At 40.0% G+C, this 15,173-nt stretch overlaps 1 protein-coding gene across 1 annotated transcript in view; it reads right to left on the reverse strand.

Annotated features, from left to right (window-relative positions):
• Positions 1-12,471: 12,471 nt before the first annotated feature.
• The window catches only part of LOC131953511 (netrin-1), an 89,978-nt gene continuing 87,276 nt past the window's right edge, over positions 12,472-15,173 (reverse strand). Inside the window, exon 10 of the mRNA XM_059316710.1 lies at positions 12,472-14,839. Coding sequence (XP_059172693.1) covers positions 14,511-14,839 — 329 coding nt within the window. The 3' untranslated portion in view covers positions 12,472-14,510. The remainder of the gene's footprint in view (positions 14,840-15,173) is intronic.

Below are 15,173 nucleotides of genomic sequence, written 5' to 3' on the forward strand. Positions count from 1 at the left end.
TGGTAAATGTTTCAAGTCGCTAAGTGGTCTGGTTGCCGAGATATGGGCAAAAAACTGCATTTTTTCGAGTTTTTTTGGCTTTTCCGGGAAATCCAGGAAGGAATTCCGGGATTTTTTTTGGCCCACAATCATTCTCGGAACTTGCTTAACATATTTGCTTTTGGAACTAGTCCTTGATATTGCTTCGTTGAGGAGGAGATACGACTTAAAGCTGCGGACACACATCCATCCATCCATCCATCCATCCAGAAATAACGAATTAATAATCGCAATTGTCAGTATGGAAATTGCGCTAAAAACCACCGTTAAATCATCACTTAAATCAGTGTGCAAAAGCCTTGTGGCTGTTTATTTTCTGAACTCTGAGTATCATTCAATACTTCAGCTTGAGCTGAATTTTTAAAAATGTTTCTACCCTATTTGGTGCCCCCCCTCCCAATTTTGATGCTCGGGTCGGCTGCCCCACCCGCCCCCCACAGCTACGCCTCTGTATTGTCAGTTGTTGTTGGTGCCGCATCATGTGATGTTAGGCGTTGAGTCGGCCTTTGTAATGTAATGTAATGTAATGTAATGTAATGTAATGTAATGTAATGTAATGTAATGTAATGTAATGTAATGTAATGTAATGTAATGTAATGTAATGTAATGTAATGTAATGTAATGTAATGTAATGTAATGTAATGTAATGTAATGTAATGTAATGTAATGTAATGTAATGTAATGTAATGTAATGTAATGTAATGTAATGTAATGTAATGTAATGTGTGTAGCAGATGTAATGAGTGTAACACATATGGGCAGTAAATGTTGATTCAAATGTTTCCGAAATACAGGAAATCTCTTTAAAGCTGGACTACGTCCAATTTTACTTTTTTTTTAAATTGTTTTCCTAATTTTCCAAGTGTTACACATATTTATTTCAGTGGCGTAGGCAAGGGGGGGGGTCATAACACCCCCCCCCCATAGACCCCTCGGTATATATATAAAGTATGAGAGGGGGTGCAAATCGAAAGTTTGTCCCCGGGTAAAAATTTGAACCCCCCCCCCCCTGTGAGACGATCCTGCTACGCTACTGATTTATTTACACCTTTCATACATTTTCTAGATGAATATAGTTGTGTGATGGTAAATGGTTTGTGTTTTACTTCTCGTATTCTCTCGTATAAAGCAGTGGTTCTTAACCTGGGTTCGAACGAAACCCAGGGGTTCAATGAGTCAGTCTCAGAGGTCAAGGTCAAGACACACCCGACTCACATGTGTTGTGATAGGATTTTTCCAGCACGGACGATAGAACTAGAGACCAAGGCCGATAGAACTAGAGACCAAGGCCGATAGAACTAGAGACCAAGGCCGATAGAACTAGAGACCAAGGCCGATAGAACTAGAGACCAAGGCCGATAGAACTAGAGACCAAGGCCGATAGAACTAGAGACCAAGGCCGATAGAACTAGAGACCAAGGCCGATAGAACTAGAGACCAAGGCCGATAGAACTAGAGACCAGGGCCGATAGAACTAGAGACCAAGGCCGATAGAACTAGAGACCAAGGCCGATAGAACTAGAGACCAAGGCCGATAGAACTAGAGACCAAGGCCGATAGAACTAGAGACCAAGGCCGATAGAACTAGAGACCAAGGCCGATAGAACTAGAGACCAAGGCCGATAGAACTAGAGACCAAGGCCGATAGAACTAGAGACCAAGGCCGATAGAACTAGAGACCAAGGCCGATAGAACTAGAGACCAAGGCCGATGAGAGTTCAAATACGACAGCACGTCATACAGTGCGCCAAATAACACGTGTAGGGATACTTCTCAATCGTGGAACTCTTGAGGTCAATTGTTTATTCAATTTATTCAATAAAGGTAACGACAGTAGTCAAACATACGTCACGAATCGTGTCAACGCCCCCTGTCGACTTGTTGACTTGTGACGGTACTCGTGTCATTTCTTGCATTACATTTTAATATAGAAATACTACATATGTTGAGCAAAAAAGAAACTGGTCGGACGAATATGTACAATATAACAACGTCATGGGAGGCAGCGTACTAAATGCATGATGCGCAATGCCAAGTAAAGCCATTCTAGTCTAGCACTGACAAAACTCTAAGAACAATTCCTTAAGCTGCATGCAGATGGAAAATACAAGAACACAACGTCCGCCGATTTCAAATCAACGTGAAGCCGCGTATTTCTGCACTGGTGTCTGATAGGCAACAGCAGACGTCTCACGATTGCCAGTGTGTGTGTCTGTGTGTCTCTCTGTGTGTGTGTGTGTGTGTCTGTCTGTGTGTCTGTGTGTGTGTGTGTGTGTGTGTGTTTGTAAACACGAGAACTTGAGCACCGCTGCAGTTATTTTAACCAAATTCCATACATAAGTGTTATATCAAGATTTTAGCTTTTATCAAGTTTCCAGCAATTTCCGGTAACCGGAAGTGGTACGCACTCTACTCCCGGTCTCTCAAATCCTGATAACTTGAATATCATTAAAGTTAGGTAGACGAAATTTCACAAACAAGTATTAGATTGTATGCGCAGGTTTCTATCAACTTTTGAACGATTTCACGTAATCGGAAGTGGTAATTAGATCTATTTCTGTGGGGAAAAAAGATATTTTATTTACTGTGTCAATGGACATCAGTGAGTTGACAAAAATACTTCCGTAATGTTGTTGACATGGAATACAAATGTGCTTTTTACTTTCTCGTATATACGAAGTATAGAGAAAGTATTGTAATCGTGCACAAAAATAACATGAAATTTTGACAGTTTTCACCGTTTTACTCCTCAGTCCTTCATCACATCCGGAGTATATAGGACTTATTTTAATCAGGCAAAAATTATAAATACAAATATATAGACGTTTTGGCGTTTTATGCGTTATCGAGTCGTAAAAACTGGACTTTGCAATTCTATCCGTATGTCTGTGTGTCTGTCTGTGTGTAAACACGATAACTTGAATACCGTTACAGCTAGGTTGATGAAATTTCATATATAAGTATTTTATCAAAATCGTAGATACTGATCAACTTTTGAGCGATTTCCGATAACGGAAGTGGTACTTTTTCTACTTTGAATTTTTCAAAAGCCTATAAAATGCGTACTATTTTAGATAGATGCATGAAATTTCACACTTAAGTAAAAGATCTAATAGAGTCCTTGCAAACACGTGACCTAAATCACGTGATACCTACGCCCGCCGCCACAGTGGTGTACATCAGACGTAAACACAATCAGCTGTTCGCCAGCGCTGGACGTGTTCACCAGCGCTGGACGTGTTCACCGTATGTAAAGAATCGCGCCCGCGGAAAAGGAAAAATATGTTAAAAAACTTGAACTCTTAGGAATTGAAGATCCTTATACAGTTATTGACAGTTTCGTGGATAATATAAATATGTGGCCGAAATTTCTAAATAAAAATACTGTTAGTAATACCGTTTGCGTTTAGAGTTTAAGTAGACGAAGCTGATCAAATGCAGTAATATATTAGAGGTTATCTACTGTAGCAAACGTGAGACCACTTAACTCCTACAAAACCCACACTACAACGGCTAATATAATCCATGGGTAATAACCAATCTGGGTAGCATGTTATACAATTTAAGACCCTTATAATCCAGCAGGGAAGTAATCAGACACATTGATACTGACGTTCAACCGTCATGATGGCTGCCCCCACCTGTATCTAGCCCACAATAAAACCAAAGAGGAGTCTGCCCTGCCCTCCCCCGAAAATGTCTCACCTCAGTGATACCCAGCCCCACAGAGATAGTATTTCTTATATAATTTTGACCCTCAGGGCCCAGCGGGGAGAACAAAGGGGAAAGTCCCACTGCTCTCCCCTCAACACTTCTCACCTCGGTGTCATGTTATGTCATTTATAGCACACACGGCTTATCAGGGGAAAGCATTAAGGCATTAAGAATCTTAACTCTGGACAGCTACACACTAGTATACTAGCTACACACTAGGTGCCTACTGTAAACTACTAGACTGTAGGCCCTATGTAGACCTGCAATTGTATCAATTGTAGACTGGGTCCATTGTTATTATTCTAAACCATCTCACTTATAATGTTTCTAGCTTGATTTGTTTCTTTTATAAACAGTGGATTTAAAAAAAAAATTTAGCCTAATCATTAACCTATTAATAATAATGTGGTTATTTGTAGACCAATTACTAGATATGAATTTGAATTTAATTAAACTCAGTCCAGTATCAGATACATATTGCTGTAAAAAGACAACAAAGTAGGTAGGCCTTAGTAATTTATTAAAGCCTTCTACTACAATAATATCAACTACATGCTTGTATAAAGTTTTTACAATTTAATTTAAGTAGCAGATTCTAGATCTAAGTCTAGTCATATAATCTATTTCAATTTCAGAAAATTTCGTTTGCTAAAAAAATGATTAGATAATAGAGCGAGATTTTAGATCTTAGAGACAATTAAATGCTTTATTAGGCCTATTATGACTACTTTTGATTTATTATGGGTGTATTTTGAATCGAATGTAGATCTAAAGTAATTAAATTTAAGTAAAGAAGTAGATTCTAGATTCTATGTCTACCCAGCGGAGCCAGGTATAAGCCTACTATTAGATCTTATTATTCTTATTAGCCTATAATATTACTTTTGACTTTGTCTTTTACTATTAGTATTTGTGAAGGTCGAGCATATTTGTTTTATTAATAGTTATCTTTTATAATTAAAATGAAGTTTATTATTTTACTGTCCTTACATGAAACAAAGTATCGAGAACTGCATTTGATCAGATTCGGCTACTTTAACTCTAAACGCAAACAGTATTACTAACAGTATTTTTATTTAGAAATTTTGTCCACATATTTATTTATACGAAACTGTCAATAACAGTATAAGGATCTTCAATTCCTAAGAGTTCAAGTTTTTTAACGTATTTTTCCTTTTCCGCGGGTGCGGTTCTTTACATACAGTGAACGCGTCCAGCGCTGGTGAACACGTCCAGCGCTGGCGAACAGCTGATTGTGTTTACGTCTTGTGTACACCACTGTGGCGGCGGGCGTAGGTATCACGAACGGACGTGACGTCATATGAAAGGACTCTATTCTCTACCTTCTGTCAAATTTTGAGTAATTTCCGTTGACTGGAAGTACTAATTTACGCTATTTCCGATTTCTCAAAAAACGCATGTAAATTTATAAAGTACTAATAATATCCCGCACTTTTATACACATTTTATTAGGCGTTCACTTGGTGTGGGACGGAGTGGTCTAGCGGTAGAGAGCTGGACTGCTAACCCGTTAGTCTCGAGTTCGAATCCGAGTTCAAGTCAGTAGACCTTCCCTGAGGCCACCCAACTCTGATGGATACTTAACTCCTGTTAGGGAAAGTAAAGGCGGCTGGGCATAGTGCTGACCACACTATCTCTTCATATGCCGAGGTCACAGAAACAAGTGAACTTCACTTGCCCCAAGGACCGTCAGGTTTGAAAGGGAAACTTTTCACTTGGTGTGCAATTCTTTTTTTACGAGATTCTATTCTATTATAAAAAGTTTAAGTAATTAAAAATGGATAACAAATATTGTCTATGTCCTGAATTGCCATCCCTCGTAATTTTATATTAGAATATTCGAGAAAGTTTAGGGAGATCACTCCCGGTTTATTTAGATTTAGGACTGTAAAAATAATAAAAGATAAAATTTTATTAAAAACTTAAGCCTAAAATTAATTTAGAAATTTAATATTTTAGAATCAATGCTATACAAGTTGCAGATCCAGAGAACTTGAAAATAATTTGTTGAGTTTAAGGCTACATTTCTATTTATTTTCATCAAGCCTAAGTTATAACCCGATGTTTCACTTTCGTAAGACAAATATTGATTGGCTGTACAGGAACTCCGTGATCGATTTCTGACAGCCCCATTTTATAGTTTTTTTTGTTTACAAAACTTTGCAGATCAAGTTTTTAAATAACAATGCAAATTTAAACAACATGACCTAGTTGTTTTTTTTTAGCTTACAATGTGTACAATAACATTTATGGCGGCCTATCGAATAGCAGGATGCCATTGTTTATGTCGCCCTTACACGTGAAAACCAAATTGTTTTTGCTTTTTTTTTAAATTTTTATTTAGTTACCGAAAATATTAAAAACATCAAATACACCCAATCTTTAGTTAAGTCCGAAAAAAACCAGACAGACAGGATTAATAACCATATTAATTGTTACTACGCCGTGCATGATTTTTAAATTAATTTATGGACCTCTCAAATACCTTTGAGACTTTTATCGCTGGTGTCCATTAGGTAGACAAAATTTTACATAAGTAAAAGATCTTCTACTTGGTTTACTTTCAATTTTCGAGTGACCACTGATATCCGGATGTGCTACTAAATATCTGGTTTCTAAAAATACTCTATGACCACATAGCTTGAGTACAGTTTCAGTTAGCTGGACGAAATGGCAACTATGGCAAACATATGTATATGATCTTATTCGCTTTTTTTTTCATTTACATTTTAAGTAAAATCTCTTTGTCCGGAAGTAGTACTTAACGCTGGTTTTGATTTCTCAGATAAGGTAATTAGTGTTTCGAAAACACTAATTTACTTACAGTTTGCGTTCAATTTATGCGCAATTATTTTTCTACGCGATTGTATTCTGTTTAAAAAATGTAAGCAGAGCCTACTCTTTAAAAAAACATTCATAAAAAAACGTTTTAATAACAAGCTTTTATGTACTAATGCACTAAAAAGTAGAAAATACATTATTATTAAAGACTAAAAACCATTGCGCGCCTACTGAATGTGATGGCGCAGCCATAGAACGTGATGGCGCAGCTATTGAACGTGATGACGCGTGTGGTGTGGTTGGATAGACATGCCTACTAATTCGGTCCAAATTTTAATTAATTCATAAAAAATTAAGTAGGCATCCAATTAAGTCAAATTTAATTTCAGATTGCATTGTCTTCATGTCTTGACCCACGTGCCAAGTGTAAACCGTATCGGTCAAGTAGAAGTGTCCGAATTTTCACTCCAGCGTTTCGATCTAGACTGACGACTGACGACTGGCGACAGAGGAAGTGAGTTAAATAAAAGCTTGTAAAAAAAATTAATAGAAAAATTCTATATCCCAGGAAGTGATATTAACCCTACCGTTGTTTAGGAAAATACGAGAAATGTTAGGGGAGAACACTCCCGCTTTAATATCCTTAAAAAAATCAATTTATTAGGGAATTTTATAAACATTTTATTGTGACATTTTTTTCGGAGACTTCCTTACTGTGATATCTTTTAAGGGACTTTGTTTTAGTGACTTTTTTCTTGTAACTTTGTTCCCGTGACTCCCCCAGTGACTCACCATGTGACTTCCCCCGTGACTCCCCTCCCACAGTCACTCCCCCAGTGACTCACACTGTGACTCCCCCAGTGACTCCCCCTGTGACTCCCCCAGTGACTCATACTGTGACTCCCCCAGTGACTCACACTATGACTCCCCCAGTGACTCCTCCCCTCACACATCCAGTACCTGATGCCATAAGATGAAGTGGGTGACCTACATACATCAGCCGTCTATTTCTGGCTCCATTCAAGTCCCGCTACTCCTGCATGTGCCGGTTATCACCTGGTTATCACCTGCCTAGCGCAGGAACTAATCCTGGCACAGAATTTATGGTTTGTCACGCCACGTGATCCAAAGTTGGCCAGGTACTACATCACGTGATCCAAAGTTGGCCAGGTACTACATCACGTGATCCAAAGTTGGCCAGGTACTACATCACGTGATCCAAAGTTGGCCAGGTACTACATCACGTGATCCAAAGTTGGCCAGGTACTACATCACGTGATCCAAAGTTGGCCAGGTACTACATCACGTGATCCAAAGCTGGCCAGGTACTACATCACGTGATCCAAAGCTGGCCAGGTACTACATCACGTGATCCAAAGCTGGCCAGGTACTACAGTACTTACAGTGACAAATTGTTTGTGCAGGTAAAGTAGAGTCGATAAGAAAGCCAGCTAGAGCTTGATCTTCAGATAACATCGTGGCAATGAACTGACAAGAAATCAGGAGACGAACAAAAGTTGAACATTTTATTTCTACCGAACAAAACTATGCAAAGGTACAAATATTGATCGTGGTTGAGTAGTAGTATTACATCAATTGGACAAAAACTCTAAAACATTCAGCTAACTTATAAACTTATCGTGACCTCTTCATGTTATATAATTTTATTGACTGATCCATGGATTTCTTTATCCTAGTACAAATAATCACACACATGATCATATAGAAATATATATATATATATATATATATATATATATATATATATATATATATATATATATATATATATATATATTTCTATATATATATATATATATAAGAATATATTTTTGTTTATAAATGTATGTATATATATATATATATATATATATATATATACTTATATATATATATATATATATATATATATATATATATAAGTATATATATATATATATATATATATATATATATATATATATATATATATATATATATATATATATATATATTTATATATATATATATATTACAATGACGTAATGAATAAATATCTAGTTGATTATGACTTGATAACGGTGCTGCTAATGACCTAGAGAACGACACGTAGCTAATTGGCTAGACCAAGAGAATATCTGTTGTGTTGGGTCCCCACATTTGTAAGGTCCCCACATTTGTAAGGTCCCCACATTTGTAAGGTCCCCACATGAGTAATGGGGAGGACACATACAATAAATACAGAAACATGCGGTCTATGACGTTTGCCGCTACGCCCGTATGTTGAAGTCACCACATACGTCACGCACGCACCACCTGTGATATCATAACAAAAGTCATAAAAACCAAACACAGAACACAGTTTGTATACTTGAATGACGTCACGTGTACAGAAACAGAAATGTTACAACATATGTCCAAGTTAAAAAAAAAAGCTTCTGGATAACGCGGGTAGCCCCCCCACCCCTCATAATCAAATATAAATCTGTAACTTAGGGCTCATCTATACTCGACGTCACACGTTTTTGGAAGATTTTTACCCCCCCCCCCCACCCTATCGTCTCAAAAAACGCAGATAACCTCTCCTACCCCCCCCCCCCGCTGATAAACTCTCCTACCCCCCCTCCACCCTATCGGCTCGGTCATCATTGCGTGTATCGATCAACATTGAGTGTATTGGTCAACATTGTATCGGTCAACATTGTATCGGTCAACATTGTATCGGTCAACATTGAGTGTATTGGTCAACATTGTATCGGTCAACATTGTATTGGTCAACATTGTATCGGTCAACATTGTATCGGTCAACATTGTATCGGTCAACATTGAGTATATCGGTCAACAATGTGTGTATCGGTCAATATTGTATCGGTCAACATTATGTGTATTGGTCAACATTGCGTGTATTGTTCAATATTGTGTTTTCGATCTATTGTAATTACAAAAAAAGTCTTCTGAAGACACAGAATTCAGCATTACATAGTAAAATACAAAACGGTCTCGTATCCCCTAAATTCACAAAGAAAAAAAAGGTAGCTCCCGCCCTAAACCCCCCCCCCCCCCTCCCCGTGAAAAGGACATTGGCGGAGTTGCAGCGCTATAAATCTCTAAGAAGGTGGTTCACTGCAGGTTCTGATGACTCCGTGACTCTGAGTCTAAACCACCGGCAGGGTCCACTGCGGCAGGCAGACATCAGAAGGTCATTGAGGCAGACATCAGAAGGTCATTGAGAAAGAAATCGGAAGGTCATTGAGGCAGACATCAGAAGGTAATTGAGGCAGACATCAGAAGGTCATTGAGGCAGAGATCAGAAGGTCATTGAGGCAGACATCAGAAGGTTATTGGGGCAGACATCAGAAGGTCATTGGGGCAGACGTCAGAAGGTCATTGGGGCAGACATCAGAAGGTCATTGGCAGACATCAGAAGGTCATTGAGGCAGACATCAGAAGGTCATTGAGGCAGACATCAGAAGGTAATTGAGGCAGACATCAGAAGGTCATTGAGGCAGACATCAGAAGGTCATTGGGGCAGACATCAGAAGGTCATTGAGGCAGACATCAGAAGGTCATTGAGGCAGACATCAGAAGGTCATTGAGGCAGACATCAGAAGGTTATTGGGGCAGACATCAGAAAGTCATTGGGGCAGACGTCAGAAGGTCATTGGGGCAGACATCAGAAGGTCATTGGCAGACATCAGAAGGTCATTGAGGCAGACATCAGAAGGTCATTGAGGCAGACATCAGAAGGTCATTGAGGCAGACATCAGAAGGTCATTGAGGCAGACATCAGAAGATCATTGGGGCAGACATCAGAAGGTCATTGAGGCAGACATCAGAAGGTCATTGAGACAGACATCAGAAGGTCATTGGGGCAGACATCAGAAGGTCATTGGGGCAGACATCAGAAGGTCATTGAGGCAGACGTCAGAAGGTCATTGAGGCAGACATCAGAAGGTCATTGAGGCAGAGATCAGAAGGTCATTGGGGCAGACGTCAGAAGGTCATTGGGGCAGACATCAGAAGGTCATTGGCAGACATCAGAAGGTCATTGAGGCAGACATCAGAAGGTCATTGAGGCAGACATCAGAAGGTCATTGGGGCAGACATCAGAAGGTCATTGGGGCAGACATCAGAAGGTCATTGGGGCAGACATCAGAAGGTCATTGGGGCAGACATCAGAAGGTCATTGGGGCAGACATCAGAAGGTTATTGGGGCAGACATCAGAAGGTCATTGAGGAAGGTCATTGAGGCAGACATCAGAAGGTCATTGAGGCAGACATCAGAAGGTCATTGAGGCAGAGATAAGAAGGTCATTAAAACCGAATCGCCGCGCGGGACTCATTGAGTAAAAAAGTCCCAGTCCAAAAGTCAGAGAGAGATGAAAGATGCACCCATTTGCTTCACGTGCGCGCTAACTATGTTGGCATTTTCTACTCACCTTTCGCGCGCTACAGGTAAAGCTGAATAAATCCCCCCCCCCTCCTGATTAGACTAATTCTTCTTAAGACGCGATGAAATTAGAAAGTTTCTTGCATCTGAACCCCCCCTCCCCCTCTTTTATCCCCTGAACACCACAACCCATGAACTCGTGTTTCCATCAACCTTTGACCCATGAACTCGAGTTTCCATCAACCTTTGACCCATGAACTCGTGTTTCCATCAACCTTTGACCCATGACCTCGTGTTTCCATCAACCTTTGACCTATAGCATCGCCCACACACCTAATCACCCACACACCTAGTCACCCACACACCTAATCACCTACACACCTAGTCACCCACACACCTAATCACCCACACACCTAGTCACCCACACACCTAATCACCCACACACCTAGTCACCCACACACCTAGTCACCCACACACCTAGTCACCCACACACCTAATCACCCACACACCTAGTCACCCACACACCTAGTCACCCACACACCTAATCACCCACACACCTAATCACCCACACACCTAATCACCCACACACCTAGTCACCCACACACCTAGTCACCCACACACCTAGTCACCCACACACCTAGTCACCCACACACCTAATCACCCACACATCTAATCACCCACACACCTAATCACCCACACTAATCCGCACGATTCTTGTCTCATACAGAGCAGTATTCTCTCAACCAATGGGCACTGTTCTCTTTACTACCTCATTACTACCTCACTACAACCTCACTACAACCTCACTACCGCCTCACTACTACCTCACTACTACATCAATCCATTAGACCTGGGCTTTAGTTTCTAGTTGAAACAAATGATATTTTCTACCTCAGACGTACTAAGATGACGTCATACAGTCTCAGCACGTCATGACGAAACACACAGAAAACTGACGTCACACACATGTTGACGTCCCACGTGATACACAAAGATGACGTCAAGTGGAGCTGACGAGACCCACAAAACGTCCTGTTAAGCTGGGGTGGGGGTGGCTACACCTTGATACGGGGGAGGGGGCTACAACTTCATACGGGGGGGGGGTGATGTGTGTCAAATATTTGAGTTATCAAAAATATGTAGTGGTAAATAAATAGGAAAAAAAAATGAAAAAAATCAATGCGATATAGATTCACTACATACATAGACATCATTAAATGATAGGTGATTAATCCACAATATACACATGGTATTCAATACAACGTTGGCCATCTTGAACATTTTAAAATCTGGCCATCTTGAACATTTTAAAATCTGGCCATCTTGAACATTTTAAAATCTGGCCATCTTGAACATTTTAAAATCTGGCCATCTTGAACATTTTAAAATCTGGCCATCTTGAACATTTTAAAATCTGGCCATCTTGAACATTTTAAAATCTGGCCATCTTGAACATTTTAAAATCTGGCCATCTTGAACATTTTAAAATCTGGCCATCTTGAACATTTTAAAATCTTGCCATCTTGAACATTTTAAAATCTGGCCATCTTGAACATTTTAAAATCTGGCCATCTTGAACATTTTAAAATCTGGCCATCTTGAACATTTTAAAATCTGGCCATCTTGAACATTTTAAAATCTGGCCATCTTGAACATTTTAAAATCTGGCCATCTTGAACATTTTAAAATCTGGCCATCTTGAACATTTTAAAATCTGGCCATCTTGAACATTTTAAAATCTGGCCATCTTGAACATTTTAAAATCTGGCCATCTTGAACATTTTAAAATCTGGCCATCTTGAACATTTTAAAATCTGGCCATCTTGAACGTTTTAAAATCTGGCCATCTTGAACATTTTAAAATCTGGCCATCTTGAACATTTTAAAATCTGGCCATCTTGAACGTTTTAAAATCTGGCCATCTTGAACATTTTTGGAGAGAAAACACCAGTTCGCCGTAGTCTGACTTCTGGTGTCAGCTTACATGTTCTAGGCCAGCTTACATGTTCTAGGCCAACTTACATGTTCTAGGCCAGCTTACATGTTCTAGGCCAGCTTACATGTTCTAGGCCAGCTCACATGTTCTAGGTCAGCTTACATGTTCTAGGCCAGCTTACATGTTCTAGGCCAGCTTACATGTTCTAGGCCAGCTTACATGTTCTAGGTCAGCTTACATGTTCTAGGCCAGCTTACATGTTCTAGGCCAGCTTACATGTTCTAGACCAGCTTACATGTTCTAGGCCAGCTTACATGTTCTAGGTCAGCTTACATGTTCTAGGCCAGCTTACATGTTCTAGGCCAGCTTACATGTTCTAGGCCAGCTTACATGTTCTAGGCCAGCTTACATGTTCTAGGCCAGCTTACATGTTCTAGGCCAGCTTACATTTTCTAGGCCAGCTTACATGTTCTAGGACAACTTACATGTCACGATCATGTTTCACAACCAATGATTGCAATTTTACAAAAAAAGAAAATGGAGGTAGAATGTCAAGATCGATCTATTTGATTACATGACACTATAATTAATTATGACGTCATTTAAATATTGAATCAAATTCCACACAACCACATTATTCCATGTCCGATTGAAATGTACAAAGTTCTACGTTGTCAACATGTTCCAATGTACAAAGTTCTACGTTGTCAACATGTTCCAATTGTGCCTCATATTGAGAACATGTTTCAAGTATTCCATGTTGAGAACATGTTTCAAGTATTCCATGTTGAGAACATGTTTCAAGTATTCCATGTTGAGAACATGTTTCAAGTATTCCATGTTGAGAACATGTTCCAACTATTCCATGTTAAGAACATGTTCCAATTGTCATGAGAACATGTTCCAATTGTCATGAGAACATGTTCCAGTTGTCATGAGAACATGTTCCAGTGGTCTTTAGAACATGTTCCAGTTGTCATGAGAACATGTTCCAGTGGTCTCGAGAACATGTTCCAGTTGTCATGAGAACATGTTCCAGTTGTCATGAGAACATGTTCCAGTTGTCCCGTGTTGAGAACATGTTCCAGTGGTCCTGAGAACATGTTCCAGTTGTCATGAGAACATGTTCCAGTTGTCATGAGAACATGTTCCAGTTGTCATGAGAACATGTTCCAGTTGTCATGAGAACATGTTCCAGTTGTCATGAGAACATGTTCCAGTTGTCCCGTGTTGAGAACATGTTCCAGTTGTCATGAGAACATGTTCCAGTGGTCCTGAGAACATGTTCCAGTTGTCCCGTGTTGAGAACATGTTCTAGTGGTCTTGAGAACATGTTCCAGTTGTCTCGTGTTGAGAACATGTTCCAGTTGTCCCGTGTTGAGAACATGTTCCAGTTGTCCCGTGTTGAGAACATGTTCCAGTTGGCATGAGAACATGTTCCAGTTGTCCCGTGTTGAGAACATGTTCCAGTTGTCCCGTGTTGAGAACATGTTCCAGTTGTCATGAGAACATGTTCCAGTTGTCCCGTGTTGAGAACATGTTCCAGTTGTCCCGTGTTGAGAACATGTTCCAGTTGTCTTGAGAACATGTTCCAGTTGTCATGAGAACATGTTCCAGTTGTCCCGAGAACATGTTGACGTGCGAAATGCTCTAACACTTGCCGTTGAGCTCCCGCTTGTAGAAGCGCCGGAGACGCCTCTGCCACTTGTCCTTCCAGCGGATGACGGTCGTCGACCTGTCGGCCACGTAGCCTGGTCGGTTCTTGTCCTCGGACCGGTACTTGCCGACGACAAGATACTTCCGGTTGATGCGGATCTTGGGACACTTGCAGGCCAGGTCTTGGAGCGGGACCCAGATGAGAGTCTCGGCCTTTCTCGGCGACCTCTCGGGCGTGCTCGGGCGGTAATTGGCCAGGACGCTGACCGTGAACTTGACCCAGTTTTCTTCTTGTTCGCGGGAGATCACTTGGACTTCTAGAGCTGAAAGAGAGATTTCAAATTTAGGAATTTCAATCTAATATGTATTTAAATAGCCCTAAAACCCTAGAGAACAAAAATGGACATAAAACATCAAAATGGCCATAAAACACCACAATGACCATAAAACTCTAAAACACCAAAATGGCCATAAAACACCACAATGACCATAAAACTCTAAAACACCAAAATGGCCATAAAACACCAAAATGGCCATAAAACACTAAAATGGCCATAAAACTCTAAAACATCAAAATGGCCTTAAAACACCACAATGGCCCAGACACGAAACTAGAACCACTGCCATGTCTTTGAGTGACCTGGACAAATTAGATGG

Source organism: Physella acuta, unplaced genomic scaffold (genome assembly GCF_028476545.2).
Source record: "Physella acuta isolate Inbredline_101_S28 unplaced genomic scaffold, ASM2847654v3 ptg000927l, whole genome shotgun sequence".
NCBI classification, from domain to species: Eukaryota; Metazoa; Mollusca; class Gastropoda; family Physidae; genus Physella; species Physella acuta.